Genomic DNA, 16,870 nt, shown 5'->3' with positions numbered 1-16,870 from the left:
TGCATTGAAAATAATGCGGTGGAAATTAAGATGAGGATAAGACGGAGAATATCGAGAGGATTTAGAAAAGGAGAGAAGAATTGGGGAAATTATTATCTCTCAAGATCTAATTACTTAAAAAATTTCATGATAAAATTGGAAAATTAAATTTAATTAGAATATCTTGAACAGACTATTACCGAATCTATATTAATTTAAACTTTTCGTTCATCAGATTTCACAAGTTCAAACACGATTTATTACGGATTACAATCGGAAGTTAAAATTCGTACCATTACGAATTCAAATGATGAATCGAAATCAAATCGTAGTATAATTAATAATTCATAATCATGCGGAAAATTCATCTCGATAGTATCATCAGCGAGTTAATGAATTATAAAAAAGAAATATTATCAAATTAGAATTCCACGATTTCTCCTGTATTACTAACTTTTCACGAATAAGTGACACGGATAATCCAATTCGTTGGGCCAATAAAGATACACCAAAGAAATCCGATAAAAAGAAATCCGATAAAAAAACTGTTGCAACATCAAAGGACCACGCGTGATAACTCGAGACGAGAATATTTATCAAACAAAATAGAATAGAATTTTTGAGGTGGCGCGGTTACGATTCATTCTCACGAAAAGGAAAAGAAATTTTCGCACGAACGTTGGTGCGTTTGAACTCTAAGTAATCGAATGAACGTCGAGCGAGCGATCTCGATCTCACAAAGTAAATTCCATCGTAACACGCGACGAGTCAAATTAATGACTAATTATTCCCGATAACGTTTAATTATCGAGTAATTATTCGTGGTATCGCGGTGAAAAATAAAAATATGTAAATGCAAACGGCAGAACGGGAGAAAGGTTGACTTCCACGCACGGAACGAATCAGAATACGTCGTTCGTTCTCAATTACGCCGATTCTTATCGAAACGAATCGTGATCGACTGTTGCAAATTTCATTTCGATCCTAGCTACGATTTCCGTGGCGGAATTAGCAATAAATTTTCCTCCTCGGCCAGATGGATGATGATTATTTTATAAAATAACAATAGGGTTGAAAGTGGTGTAGGAAAGTATAATTCTTTTCTATTATTATAAATATAAATTGCAATATGAAAAATTACCTTCTATGATAAATGATATTCAACCTGTTAAACCTGTCGAGTCCGATCGATAAATTTGTTATTTCAATGACCATTTAACGATTGTCAACGACAATTTAATTTTTCTTTCCGAACATAATTTTTCGGATTCGGAACTTTGAATCGAAAAAATTATAATCTCGCGATAAATCAACAAATTTCTCGCTCTAGAAATTAAACCGAAATATTAAAGCCAATATTTCCAGTTAAGAAAAGAACGATACAATTTTAATAACAAGCTCTTAGGGAGGGTATTGGAACAACGTTTGTCAGACAGAATACGAAATAAAGAACGGCCGCATTCCGCACAGCGCGAACCGACGTCAGTGAGATTCTCTCTCTCCCGCAAAAGAATCTGAAAAAGCCTGAAAATATATTATTGCTTCATCCCATAAGACCGCGGTATTTCAACGCGGTGTTTGCCTTAACCAGGAAGGGAAACAGGCTCGTAGCTATCCGTGGACTCTATTGTCCCTCGATTCACCGCCTCCCCCTACCACACCCCCTTCCACCGAAAAAATCCTACCAAAAAGTCTCGAAACATAGCCTCGACCTACATCCCTCGGTACACAAAACCGTCACACTCGACCGCGCCACCGACCCTCCCCCCTTGCGTGAAATTATCGGAAGGAGGAAACAATCATCTGCGGTTATGTTCGTGCGCTTTAAAAGCTTCGCGGGGATATTAACCGCGTAAAGAATTTACAATCGGAGACATTTATCTCGCGCGGCTCGTTAAAAGAGAGGAATTAGAGAGAGGAATAGAGAGAAAGGGAGAGAAGAAAGAGAAAAATAAGCCATTGAGTCGCTTTATGTATCACAAAAGACGCACGCTTGGAAACTGCGTTCCAGGAGGAGAGTGCTGTGGTGCCACTCGAGTTAATAATACGGTGTTTTTTCAAAAAGTATCGGCGGCGTTGCGAAGTTTAAAAGGGAGAAAAGCTCAATAGAGCTTTTTCTTATTTGCCTTTCGGCCACGCGGCGTTCGGTCACACGGATTTCCTGTTTGATATTACGTATCTCTCTCTCACTCTTTCTCGTTCGTAAATGCTATCTCCTCTGCTCGAATTCTGCCCTCCTTTCGACCCGATTCCAACGACCGATAGTTAACGTGGTCTTTCCACGTTCTTGCCAACTGCAACACGATTCGTCCCGGGAACGGTCGTAAAGAAATTGTTCGACGTACTTTCACGGGGCCGACGATGGCCATTAAAGACACTCGCCGCGCGTGCATCCAACTCTCTTGGCTCGAGGAACGTGATTCCACGCTTGATGGAGCCCTTGTGTTTGAATTCTTTACGATTTAGGGATGTGTTTTAACTGAGTCTATAGATATTTTATCGTGTGCCTTTGTTTTTTTTTTTTGAAATATTTTGTAAAGATACACGAGAATTTTAGTAGTGAGATCGTTTTGAACGATCGTTTAAGATTTGAGCGAACGTCTTCTACTTGCTTAACTTTTCACAGAGGGTGAAAGCTGGTCTAACTTGTCTAGCTAGTTAATCTCCTTTGAAATATATTCAGAATGATACAGCCCTGAGCCCGAGGATCGCGGACTAAGTTTCCCAATTTAGGGTATGCCGGTGCCCATCGTACCATAAAGTCATAAATTTAATCAACGAGCCGAACCTCTACGAGAAAACGAATTGAATTTGAATTTTCCTCTTCGGGTCTGAAAAAGAGAAATACAAACGTTTCTTTCGTAAATAATTCCAAAATTTAATAAACTCCGAAGAATCCCGAAGAAGCGCTTCGAACGACCCCTAAAATTCCCTAATTCCCTCCGCGAATAATTCCGTCTAAGCGCATGAGTTCATCACTGTCATCTCATCCCTCGTTTCCATTTTTTCTCACGTTGTTTCCATTCCAACGAAGGCGCAAACTTTTCCTTCGTTATTCGAAGACAATAACGGGCAGAAGGCGATGGGTTAAAATTGAATTTAATCCGCGCAATCCTCATCCCCCGATAATTCCCCTGTTTAATGCAGGGTTAAATGAAGCGTATTCCCCCATCTGACTCTCTCGTGAAATTATGCGACTCTTTGTTTCCGGTTATATCGGCCCGGTTGTAATAGATTCACGCTTAAACTGTACATAAGTACATCCATTTATCGCGGTTTACAGAAGCCTGGACACACCACCGCCACTTACACACACCCCTCCGCGTTATTTGTTTCGAGCGGTGATCGTAGTTGCGGCGTAAGCCGGCTGGAATTTTCGCGGTTCGTGGCTTTCGTTTCCAACTCGCCCCTATCAACTCCCTCCCCTCCCTTCGTCGCCATTGTGCACGGGTGGTAGTTTCGATGGTGGTGTAGGTATTCGTTTAAAATAAGGAAATGGAAATTTTACGGCGGAAGTACGGGTTGGACGGCACGATAAACATTATTATTAGTTATTTGCAAATCAAATTTCGGGGGGAGAGGATATCTCTGAGGTTATTTTAACTTGGAGATGGAGGCGCGATAAATATTGTGGAAGGGGAGGGGAAGGAAGTGGAAATTAGTATGGATGATGGAAATATAGATTCTTTTAGATTTTTTTAGATTTTCCCACGTATAGGAATGTGTGACATTTCGTTGAATTTTATTTCGAAGCGCGATAAACTGTTTCCGATATGGCGATATGGTGCGATAAAAGGGGGGAAAGGGAAAAAAAATTTCTAACCGCGAGGGGTATTCAGATTTTTATTAAAAGTTTCTCTAAAAATCCGGCCAGATTGTTTTTTATGGAAAACCCGGAAAAGACGCGAAAAAAGCTTTGAAAATTCTGTGGACACGGGAAATTTGAAATTTTTATCAATCGAAAATGGGACGCTGTGTAACGAGGAAATCGATGAGGGAGAAAATTTCGAAAATTCTGAAATGAAACCAAAGAATTTCAAAATTTTTATCTATATTTTTCAATGCAATGTAACAAAGGCAAAAAACTTCGAAGAAAATTTCAAAGATTTTACAACGAATTTATCGAATTCCAAAAAATACAAAGAACTTCAATATATTAATTCGTATTTTACAACATGACAAAGGAAAATCGAAAAAAAAATTTTATGAGCACAACAAATTCCTAGATATCTATCCCATCCTACATGAAAAATCTGTTCGAATCCGTTCAAAAATTCCATAAATATCCAACAGATTATTATCTTTGAATCTATCTATCAAATTTCACGAAAAATCCAACTATGTTTTCTACTGTGTTTAAAAAAAAAAAAAAAAGAGAGATCTCAAATTCCAATTGGCCGAGATTTCGATTTCATCCGTTATTTCGTTTCGTCTCATCAAACCCGAGTGGGGGAGAACACGATGGAATGGAATAAGGGATCACACGGCCGAGAAATCGTCCCGTTTTCTCGGCTGAATTTCATTATGCGAGGAGAAATTGAATCTCGCCGATCAATTACCCGAGGCTCGAGGGAGATCCCTAGACGTTTCTCGCGACCCACTCCCCCTCCCCAGAATAGTTCTCACAGCCGATTAGCGTTCTCCGTTTCCGTCGAAAATCTTGCCTGTGGAGGATGCGCTTCCACCCCCGCCGCGGATACAAAATCGGAGCACGTCCGCTCGAGACGGCGTGCAAGCTTGCAACGATGTTTCGTCACGTTCCTCCTTTCGAAAACGGTTCGGTTAGGATGCTTGGGGAGCTTCTAAGGAGAAGAGTTCAGAACAGAGTTTCGCGCCTCGTGGAGGTTATGACGCGTGGTGTGTGACGTTCCTTTGGCACTTGATCAGAGGAACTGGTTGGATCGGATGGATTATTTGACACGTGATAGAGATGTCAAATAGGATCCTGGTATCCCGTATTTAGGAAATTCTGAGAGGATTTTCAGGGGAAGGTAATTTATTTGAAAGGAATACGATTTTGAAAGTGAGGAAATAGCAAATGGTCGGTAAATTTACGTACTCTAAGGATTACAGATCCAAATTCCAATAGGTTGAGAGAATATATATATATATAGAAGAAACACATTCCAATTAATAAAACATCTTCGTTAATTCTGGCCCACGTGTGAAGGGACGCCATCCCCAAAAGGAATAGGCGAGAAAAAGCAGGAAGAATCGAGGGAAGAATGGGAAACTAGGCAGCGTCGAGCGCGATTCCGCCCAACGGCGGCTCCTTTATTCACCAGGAGTTTGGTTTTCATTCGCTTTGCAATTCAATCCGTGGAATCTCGCGGGATATTCCGCTCTGTCTCGAGGCCCCTTTCAACCTCCTCAATCGTCGCTGTTCCCAGGGATCGCGACCCCCTCCTCGGGAACGTAACATCCGGTTCGACTCGGTACCGTCACCCAGAGGCATCGAATTAACGATTCCTTCGTTCATCTCTCGCGCACACGCACGGGGAGTATGCTAATTCGACGCCTTTTTTGAAATGAAGACAATTGCTTGGCGACGAGATCGAAAAATGAGAACGATCCAATTCTTTTATTTTTGTTTTTTTCCTTGTTTTCACTGCATCTTAAATTGAAAGGAACTTCCTTTCCCACGTAGATTCTATTTAAATTTTGCGAAGAAATTGTTTCGAGAAATTGAGATATTACGATGAATTGTTACTTTTCTTTTTTTTTTTTTATTAAAAAAGTGAAATGTAATATACGTTGTATCGTATATTACAGGAGATTATCACTTTTTCGTGTATTAGATTAAAAAATGAAAATGTTATAATAAACACAGTGTAATATGAAAATGTAAGGATATTTATATTATCTCGTGAAAAATTCGAGAAAATACACGGGGTGCCGTTCTACCGAAACGAGCCTACGTGTAAGAGTTATAAAGGGAAAATTCAATGGTGATGAAAGTATAATGAGAAGTACCTACACCGATGAAATTCCAGGAACATTCTCTCCTTTCTCTCACTTTCTACGCTTCGGCCCAACATCGTTTCCCAGAGTTACAACGCAGCAATTCTGGAAAGTGTTCCTTCATTCCCCCCCCCGACCCCTTCCCAACAACCGTTGTTGAATATCCACGCCCGCATTAAGTATTCCTTTACATACAAATTCTGCATACAAAAGCAAACCGTCACGTTAGTTTTATTCATGACTTTTATCCTTCCGGCGTATATCTACGATAAATAACGCGTTCTACGCGCGAAATCGATTCCTGTTCACACGAAGAAATTTGTTTACGACGGGAGACCCGCCATCTTGTTTGCTCCCTTCGGTTGTTCTAAAAAACCGCTAAGCAATCAGATTTTCTCCGAATAAAGAGGAAAAACTTTCCTCCTCCTATTATTCTTCTAAAATATTCAAACATAACTAATAACATTTGGAATCGATTCCCATTTACAGAGACGAGGGAAGCGGCGTCGTCACGTCTTCAGTTTCACGAATCATTTCCCGATTCCAATACATTCGATACAGTCACAAATCCTCTGAAACGTAAGGTGAAAAAGAGGCTTACAGATTTTTCACATCATTCTCCACGATAACCGATGATTCCCATGAAATCGATCCCCATTTACAAAAGGTTCGCGAACCACTCGAGATCCAGCGGATGTCGGAAAATACCTTGTGTCTCCTTCGGTCAGCAGCCGAGTTCTCTCGAATACAAGCTGCAAAACGCTTGAATAGAGAGGCTGGCTCGAGGTTGGCCTAAATTTTCCACGACCAGAAAACGCTCGTGTGGGATATATCGTGGCTGTGGGAACGAAAGAGGGCTTTGGCGATGCCCCGGGCGACACGAGGTCTTGGATCGGCACTGCGTCGTCCGATGGAAAAAAAAAAGCTCTCTCTATATACAGATACTTTCACGTGCATCCAACGAAATATACCTGGCGAGCCTCCTGGCTATGGAACACCTATCGACGACCCTATTCACCCTTTTCACCCTTCTCTCCAACGAGTTTTACCCGTTTGACGAGCGCATCCAAACCGAACGTCTCCTAAGAGATCCTTCCATGAACCGATTCGCTGTGTGTTTGGGATGAGATCGTTTGTGTCTCTTGCATTTCTCGTATCTCGCGCGCGCGCGCCTAGAATGTTAAAGACGGGAAATAAAACGGAGGAATGGGAATATATATGGTAATATCGTGTACGGTCGATGGGTCGCGAAGTTGGTGGTTGTTCGACGCTTCGTTGCTCTTGGCGAAACGTTCATATGTACGTTGATATGATGGAACGAGTCGCTCTTTTTATCTTTCTTTGCCTTTTCTTGCTTTCGAGCGGAACGGTATATAAGAGTGCGCGTTTGCGAGGTTAGAGAAGATAAAATAAAAAGGGGAATAAGAAAATTTGTTTGATAAGTAAATATCTCTTTACTCATCCTCGAAATGTGAGAAATTAAAGCGAAAATATTTGTATTTGTGGAAAAAAATTTTTTTAAAAATTTTTCTAATCGTGATCTTTTTCAAATTGTACAATAATTACCTAATGTGATAAGAATATTATCATCCCTTAGATATAGATGAATGTGTCAAATATTTTTTCAAGAAATATCTCCCGTAGCATCGTCAAAAATAGTCCTCCATATAAGAATTTTTCCTCTCGAATCTTTTTGATCGAATGTGAAAAAAACGTACAAGTACAAGATGCCACAACGGCATAATGGAACAAATAGTCGGTTTGTCGGGAAAAAGTGAAATTGAAAGACGTCCCTTTCATCGTTCAACGCCTTACAAGTCGTCTCGTGGCTTTTTGTTATACGTGCTTTTAAAGCTTACGTATACACCGATGTATCATCGAACGAGAAGCTCTCGCAAGAAGCATGAATTCCCCGCGGGGAAACTTTAGGAAAAACTGGAGCACGGTTTGATCCCACGTGATGAAGCAGCGTTGATGAAGCAAATACGGGAGCGGATCCCCGAAACGCGGTCGATTTTTTTCGTGAAATCTTGTGCTAATGTTTGCGTAATGTACGTGATAAATCCCGGTAGCAGGATCGTGGATTAACGAACGATCTGCTCGTGCTGTGAAAACGACACGCTTGCTTGTTCAACGTTCCATCCATCCTTCTCGATCGATAATCGCTTCTTTACCGATCGAAAATTGTGACATCGTGAAAAATGGAAAGCAGAGGGATAAATATCGAAGGGCAAAATTATCACCCTCGGGAAAATTACAATTATCTTCGTTGGCACATTATATCGTGGAATATTGAAGTTTTAATTCGAATGGAAGATATATTTCGATGTATCGGGATGAAGAGAGAAAAATGATGAATAGCTGAAGATTCGTAGTAAGATGTACGATCATCCAAAGCTGTCAGCGTAGTTTGTACTACTGATTTAGAACTTTGATCCAACATCTATCAGGGGCATAATACCTTGGGTGATTCTAAATGCGCCAACAGGTGCTATAACGTGTAGCTCGTCCATCATGACTGAACACTTTTCGATCCCCTTTTCGAACATCGTCTTTGCTTCTTTTCACGGAACGTGTACCGATGGACTTCTATGCAAGTGAAAAACTCGGGCAGATTCTTAACAGGAAGTGACAATTTTTCAACGAAACATCTTTCTATTCTATTGAATTGATGAATAAAAGTCAGGATATATTTGATTTATCCTCTAATAATTTCCTGACTAATTTTTATCTATCTTGCGAGTTTCGATCGATTTCGTAATTATAAATTTTAATAAATATTCAAATATCAAGTTGATTTTTCTTCGAAAATAAGGAAAACGATTCTTCAAAGAACCAGCCATTCCTTTTGCCATTTAACCACGCCGATTTTTTTCATCCAATTTTCTCTTATCTCGAAGAAAACTTCGATCGACGACACGACTTAAAAATCGAAATACAAGATCGTAGATTATATCAACAAGCACCTCGTCCATCGCCACTAATTTTCCTTCGCTATTCGCGTTAGCTTCTTCCTTTCAACCACGATATCGTGTTCTCGTCGAGAGAAATTAAATTAAAGCTCGATCTCTGTCGAGCGTCACTCGAACGATCGTGGATGATCTAATTTTTGATTCAAATGAATGAACAATTTCGTGGAAAGATTCAGTAATAATAGTAGAGATAAATTATTTTATGATAATTTCATACAAATGAAACACGTCCAATCTCAAATAAATCTCAATTCGAACACGCAAATTAATTCATTGATCCTATAAATATTTTGTACTATAACGAAATTACTATAACGATAAAAAAATTCTCTTCGCGTTATTCCTATTCACGGTTAAAAGCATTGGTTACAATATCCAAATCGCTGTTTCACGTTAAACCGTAGAATTCTATATTTAAAAGCAAATGAGGCTCGCATGGAAATGGGGGAGGAGGAAAAAAAGGACTTGTGTCGTGGTTCACATACTTAAATAACAACAATACAACGGGATCTCGTGTTTCAAAGAGTATGTACATTTCAACGAGCATGGTCGCGTTAACGCAACGAGCGTGCACGAGCAGCCGAAATTGCGGTATTAAATTTATTTTGGTCCTGTAACTCGGACCAAACCGCAACGGGAGTCGGAACACTAGGTGCGGCATCATTCACAGTGGTGGAAGAGGGAAAAGAAATAACTGATTAAATTTAAATAGCTCGCAACAACGAGGTCGATTCGAATTATTCGAAAAAGAGAAATATATATATAGAGCAAAAAAGCAGAAAATCGACGCTGCGATAGAGTCGAGAGAGGAAGAGGAGGAAGAGGGGGGAAAAAAAAAATAGTAACGATTTTGACACTCGAAGAGATTGCTTGGAAACTGCACTTTGCACTGGCCGACACTTGGCCGACCTTTTCATAAAATTCCCATCCTCGTTTATTCTATATAAACGAGGACAGATTTTTCCGTGTGATCGAATAACGAATAACAATTTCAAACAAAAAATGGAACAACGATCCGTCCATTGCAAGGATTTCCATAAATTTTTTTTTTTATTCGCTTTTTACACCAAAGTCTAACAACCAGTGGCGAGTTTTCTGAACTATTAACGATTTTATTCCCGAGTTTATTTAACAATGCTCTTGTCATCTGACAGATAAGGGTAAACCATTTGACATTTAATGGAATAAATTTCTTCTTGGATCGATGCATATCGAACGAAAAATTTAAACTCTTGAAAAAAACCCTAACCATCTTTAATTCGTTACTCCAAATTCATCTCTAAATATATCACGTTCTTTCTCCCAAAAAAAAAAAAAAAATCGAGAAAAATAACAATTACAAGAGATTCGTCGTTGAGGTGAAAAATTGGGGCAGGGAGCAAGAGGGCAATGGTAATCTTCCCTCCTGGAAAAAAAAAATCGAGAAAAATAAATTTACACGAGCATTTCTCTCTGGGTTGTCATCGACAAAGCAACACGTTCCCCGCGTGCACGCGTCGGCTGGCGCAGGAAAAGTCGCAGGAAACGGGCCTCGAGGGCGCAAAAGGAAAAGTTGAACGGCGAAATGTCACGGGTCGGCCGCGATATGGGCCGCTGCGTAAAGCAAATTTCCTCGTCCCTCTGTCGTCTGTCGACGGGGCCGCGGCCTTTATACCACCGGCCATGGCAACGACGTTTCTCTGGAACAATGCCCGTTATACGTCTCGATTTCGCCGCTTTGTCGATCCACCGCGCTCTATGCGCGAGCGGATAGAATCGGTATCTGAAAATCGGTGGACCCCTTCCTACGGCATTTCTCGACCGGTTCAATTTCCGTGGAATCATTTAATTTCGAGCAATTTTGGATCAAACAGGCGAGGAAAATCGTTTTGGATTTTGTTTTGGAGAAGCGATTGTTCTTCAAACGGGGGAAATTATTTTTTCCAAGATTCGTTGCCTAGATTAATATACAGCGTTTTGCAACGTCTATTTTTAGTGAGGCATCGAGCTATTATTTATTAAGTTTCCGCGATACCGTGATTTCTTTTTTTATTAGTTATTAGAAAGTGTATAGTTTAACATTAATAGAAATTCAGCAGATATGATTTTGATATGAATTCCGTTTATCTTCATAATCGTATTAATAATTGAGAGGTATTTTTATACGTAAAAGAGGAGTATCGAAATTTTTTCGAAATGGCAAGAAAATAGGGAATGTCGCGGAGGAAGCGTTTCATCTTCGTTTCGAGTTTATAAACCTGCTCCATTCGTTTATAGGATCTCGAAGTTGTTCTTTCCCGGCACGATAAAGACTCTTAAAGGATTTCAGACTTCAGTGTTTCTTAATGTTGAGATGTTCTTTCTTGGAAAATATTAATTTATTCGTGGACACAGAGAGTCCTGTAAGTCGCGAAATGAGATTAGATACACCGTCTTATTTTATATAATATTCGCGAGTGAATGAAAAACTCAAAGTAGCGGGATTAATCCGATTAAATAATACTTGAATAATAATAATAATAATAATAATCCTTCGAAATAACAATCTAAGAACACACAGCAATATACCTTCGATAACAACATTAAAATCGAAATTACTCCTCAGTTCATTTCCAGCAGGATCATTTGCATATATATAATGCTTTAAAGCGCACGATATATATATATATATGTATAAATATATACGGAAAAATGGGACGAAGAGGGCATCCAGCGTTTAAAAGAGCCATAAGGCGTTTCTAAAGCAGCTTCCGGTGTGCCTCCGTCAATATTGAATTTCTCCGTGATTACATAATAAAGTAAACATCGTTTCAACCCCTTTAACCGAGGCTATCGACCGTCTCTCGAATTAGCCCGATGCAAGTCATGTAAATTAGCCACGACCACAACTCAGAAGGGATTCCCTAGCCTACTCCCTTAGTCTCTGGTGACGACAGAATGGAATATTTGAAATATCAGTCGGTCCACTCGCGTTAATCGAACAAATTTTACGTTATATCAATTGTTTTAACGATTTGATGGATGATCGCGCGCGTTGCGTTCTTTCGTTCTTTCCTCGACGATGAAAAATGAGAAGAGCAAGTGGTTGTATCGTTTCGTATTGGCCTCTAAACTTTTGAATCTTCGCTCCTTTCATTAATTTTTCTTTGTATAAGAATCAGGATTAAGGATGCAAATGCATTTGAGATTCTCAATGTAATTTCCATCTGCGAAAAATTATTGTTGAGAGTAATTCTGAAGAGTATTTTCATCCTTATAAATATATAAATGATTTAAAGATATTTCTCTCCATTGCAAATGTTATATGAATGGAATTTTTCATCGAAAATCGTGATGGTATTTTTAGAGATGGTTTACGTTTTATGAAGTTTTTAAAAAAAATATGGCTGTGTTTTTATTAGCAGTGAAAAAAATTGAAACGCGGTAACTATTATCGATTTACAATAAAAAAAAAAAAATCGGAATATATCTCTTCGCTAACCGAAAAGCATACTCGTGTTGTTAACCAATAAACTAAAATTTAAAGAAATAAATTGAAAAAAAATAAATGGATAAACAAAGGAGAAATTTAAACGAAATAACCTAGGAAACGATCTCATAATATAAATAAACACAAAATATTTCTTATTTGTTTGTCGGAGCAAAAGGCTGATCATATATCGATTTGTTCTACTTTGTCTGTAATCTTAGATCGCCATACATTTTTCTACGCTCGCATCGGTGAAGCTTTCTTTTCTGTCTCAAATTCCTTTTCATTTTCTAATATAATAAAGATAGAAAATTATTCCCAGGTCGTAATAAATAATAAATTACGTTAGCCCTTCATCCGACGCATAATAAGCAGAGTTTAACGGGTTTGTGATTAAAATGGATGCCATCCCGCCTCGGTTACAAATTTATAAAATACACAATGATGAAAGACTAAGCACACCCTCTTCAACGATTGAACCCAATTATGGGAGGGTACTCTATCATCTTTAAAGAATAAATAAACCAGCCATCTGCTATCATTTTCCGTAACCTCGATGCTAATAAGAAAGCAAAATCAATCGATCTCCGTCTCTGATTTGAACCTTTGCTTGAATTTTGAAGCAAAGGTTTAGCAATCATTTTTAAACCCGTAATATTATTCTTTAGCAACAGCATTCGAGATAAAAATCAATGCGAGACGCACATTTGGTTCGCTTGATTAAGCATCTCACGGCGAAATAAATTCCATAGATTTTCTTCTCTCTCTTTTCCCCAAAGGGACTTTTTATTTCGTTTGAATTATAGAGACGTACTTCGAATTTCTTTTCTAGAATCGTGACAGCAGCCACGATCGAGCAACGATCCAAGTTTCTTTAAGTTTAAGCGCGTAAATTCAATCGTGTCTTGTCCCTGTTTCGAAGAAATGCGAACAGACGATGGTTTTCACAATTGGTTAGAAGAATTCTCGTTGAACAGAGAGAATTTCGAGAAAGACAACGATGTACCAATTGGGAAGGAAAGTAGTATCGTTCGCGACACAAAATTTGATGGTTTCGTTTTAAGGAAAAATATTTTGTAATTTAGTTGCTGCTCTTCTTATTTGCATTCGATTTCCTCCGTTTTGTTTGCTATAATTTTTCTTTCAACAAATAGAAAATTCAACATGAATGAAAACCATTTTCCGAATAATTTTGCTATTCAATGAAGTATCGTTTTATATATAAAAGAAATTTATCAACGTCAATTTTTCACGATGGATATTGCAGACGTGTCTCGAATAACGCAGTGTCGCGTGAAGAAAGAAAGAAAGAAAAAAATAGGGGAAGAAAAAAGAGAAAGAAGAAAGTGACTGGGGGAAGAAAGATAGTTAATTCTCAGGGCACGAGTGTTAAGGTTCAATTATGTGAAGATACAATGGAACGAAGATTGATTATTAAGATATTTTTCATATTCGTTTCGTGCAATTTTCTTATCAATTTCACTGAAACAGATTTTTCTGTACAGGCTTCATCTATCGATAACAACGACATAAAATAAGTGCTAATATCACGAAAAAAATCGTTTCAAAATGTTCATAATTTTTCGTAAAATATGACGACTTTAAAAATAAATTGTCAACTAAAAATTTTCGAAATGATTTTTATTTTAACGATTCTGTATAATATACCACGTGAAATTTTCTTTGCAATTCCTTTTTGTAATTACAAGCGGAAGAATTATTTTATTCGAAAAATTGAAAATTAATTACACGAAAATAATTATTCTAATTTTCATTATTATTAAAAAAAATATATGCATTTGTTTTATATCATGATATATACGACAAATGGCAAATGAGTTATTGCGATTGTGTCTGACGTGGCGATTCACGAAGTATCTGGAGCATAATAAACGGACACAAAGCTGAGAAAAAATAATGAAGGACAGCGAGGAGGAAGAAAAATCGATGACTCGATAACGCAAACAATTATCCGTGTAAAAAAAACAACCATCAGGAAGGTTGGTCTTGGTATATAAATATATACCAAAAGCATATAAAACAGATCTTACTTCAACAATCTTGCCTATTTTCGAAACAAAAAAATTTACAAAAATTTACAAAAATTTCCCAAGTATTACTCTATTTCTTTATTCTATTATGACTCGTAAAAATATTTTTAACCATCCGTTTAAAGATATCAATTTAAATTAAGGGGAATAATTTTCACGGAAAATTCAATTAACATTTATCAATCGCCATTTTCCCCTATTATTTTACTTTTTCCGTCCAAACACCACTCTTTCAACTTTTCCAACACCTACCCCTATTTCGCACATACTTCCATTCTACTCCAACATTCACCACTTCTACTCATTCCGTCTGATAAGCCATCCTCCCCCACGCCTCTTCTCCGCTCGCGGACATCGCGTTCCGCTCTACTTTTCCTCCCTTTCACAATAGTCGAAACCTACTCTCGTCCAACTCATCTCTCATCCAACTTCTACACGTATATATATATATATATATATTTCGTCACTTCCAATAAATCAACCCAAAACTCCGGCCTGAATATTTCCCTTCTAACCACTTGACTCGGTTATAATCCAAACACATCCGTTGTATTATTTCTTTACGCGTGAAATAACGCTCGTTACGCGAACACTGATACTAATACGCCATTCCAAACGACTACACTTGCAGTCTGGCCGTTGGAGGTGAGGATAATCGGGTCGAACCAGCCGTTGTCGGCGGGCAAGAGGTACGAGCTGGTCTGCGTCACTTCCGGCTCGAGGCCACCGGCCACGGTAACCTGGTGGAGGAACGATCAACGTTTGGTGGACACCAAGGAGAGCGTAAGTACGAGAATGATGAAAAGGAGAGACAAGCTCCGAGAATCCATGGCTGGCTATTCCCCGGCCTCGGCTCGTAAATCGAAGTCAGAGACTCTTAAATCGGTGAAATATCTCGCCTCCCCACTCGAAATATATACTTGTCGCGGGAAGAAAAAGATGGGGTGAGGGAATCGAACCTCGAATCTCGAGCCTGGCTCTAAAAATGATCCATCGTGGATATTATTTTTACCACGAGTTGAAGAATTTTGTTTTCGAAACTGATTCCTGTGAAGATTTTGGAAATTTATTTCTCTTTCCACCGTCGTTTTAACCCATAATGTCATATCCATGACACTCCAACTTGATTTCATTCGTATTGTAATTAGAAGTAAAACTCTTTATTATTATTCTTCTCGAGGGTGTTATTTAAACAGAAGAAAGAGCCGTGAAAATGATCGTTGATAATTAGTCTTAGGCGACTTATTAACTTACGCGAAGTTTTTATTTGCGCAACCAGGCTGCGCGGTTTTGAAAGTAGCTTCTTACGCAACGCCCGACGTTACAAATGTAGGAAAAACACGGAGTTAAAAAGTTAAGAAGAAATAAAATAAACTTCTCCCGGCAAACTCTCGGCATTTAAAAACTTTGCAGATGCGGCCCACCGTGAAGAGTGAGGGGGAGCAAAACAAGATTCGATACACCGCTCGACGTAACTATCCTAATCTCTCAGCCTCTGACCTCTTAAAGGAAACCGTGTAAAATAGATTGTTCCCGTACGCGTGTAGGATTCTCGTATACACGAGAATAGCGTGCAGGGATATCGTTATCGCGTTAGGGCATAGCTTTAAGCCACGTTAAAAGCGCCATTAGACGGGGAATAATTTAAATCGAAGCGAAGCGGTGATGTGATAACGCTGTGCCTCCTAGTCGGATACCTCGCGAGTCCATGCTCTCGTTAGGGGCGCGTAATTAAGGCAAATCGACTGGGCCACGAAAACCGGAATACAACGGCCGGCTATTTATTGGCGAACCAGTGTCGTTCGGTGAAAAACAACGACCAACCTGGGGATTTAAACCTGGGGATTTGCATAGTTTACATAGCAGAAATTTAGTAGAATTTTCGTAATTGGGCGCGAACAAGTAGCTACAGTTCGAAGGAAAATCCGTAAGGAAGATGAAATCGAGATTAACATTGTCGTAGTGACTTTGCATAGCAGTTCGAATTTTGATTGGATACATTTTGGATGAAATGCATAATGACAGATGTCATCGTGAGAGATGTTTAAAAGTTTGTTGCATTATCTTCTCACGTGTAATGATTGTGGATCGTAATTGCGGATATTTAGACGAGAGACTTGATATAGCTCTCTCCAGGCTAAAATTTTGATCGAGGAATCCGTAAAGCCCAGAGGGGTTTCTGTGCCACATCGAAATAGGCCACGTCGTGGAAAAAGAAGTACGTGAAGAGAATCCTCGCGAAATTTATCGAGAATCGTGGAAATAAGAAGGGCAAGAAAAGGTTTCCACTCCCGTTAACAGGTTGATTAAAGTTGTTGTACAACGTTTTTGAAGCTATCCACATGTGTGTGTCTCGAAAAGATGATTCGATTGTACGACTTGTCGATCCGCGTGAAAAATATCGGCGTTACGTTAGGCGTGTTAAAACGAGAGAAACGAAAGTTTCCGACCTACAAGAT

The 16,870-nt window shown here is 38.9% G+C and overlaps 1 protein-coding gene and 1 long non-coding RNA gene across 7 annotated transcripts in view; one reads left to right on the top strand and one right to left on the bottom strand.

Annotated features, from left to right (window-relative positions):
• Positions 1–16,870, bottom strand: part of LOC114577355 (uncharacterized) — a 96,527-nt gene that overhangs the window by 65,977 nt on the left and 13,680 nt on the right. The window lies entirely within an intron of this gene.
• LOC107996525 (neural cell adhesion molecule 1-like) overlaps positions 1–16,870 on the top strand; it is a 245,986-nt gene that overhangs the window by 217,191 nt on the left and 11,925 nt on the right. Inside the window, exon 6 of the mRNA XM_062074672.1 lies at positions 15,043–15,194. Coding sequence (XP_061930656.1) covers positions 15,043–15,194 — 152 coding nt within the window. The remainder of the gene's footprint in view (positions 1–15,042; positions 15,195–16,870) is intronic.

This window comes from Apis cerana, linkage group LG5 (assembly GCF_029169275.1).
Source record: "Apis cerana isolate GH-2021 linkage group LG5, AcerK_1.0, whole genome shotgun sequence".
Taxonomy (NCBI): domain Eukaryota; kingdom Metazoa; phylum Arthropoda; class Insecta; order Hymenoptera; family Apidae; genus Apis; species Apis cerana.
This window is presented reverse-complemented; position numbering and strand designations above follow the sequence as displayed.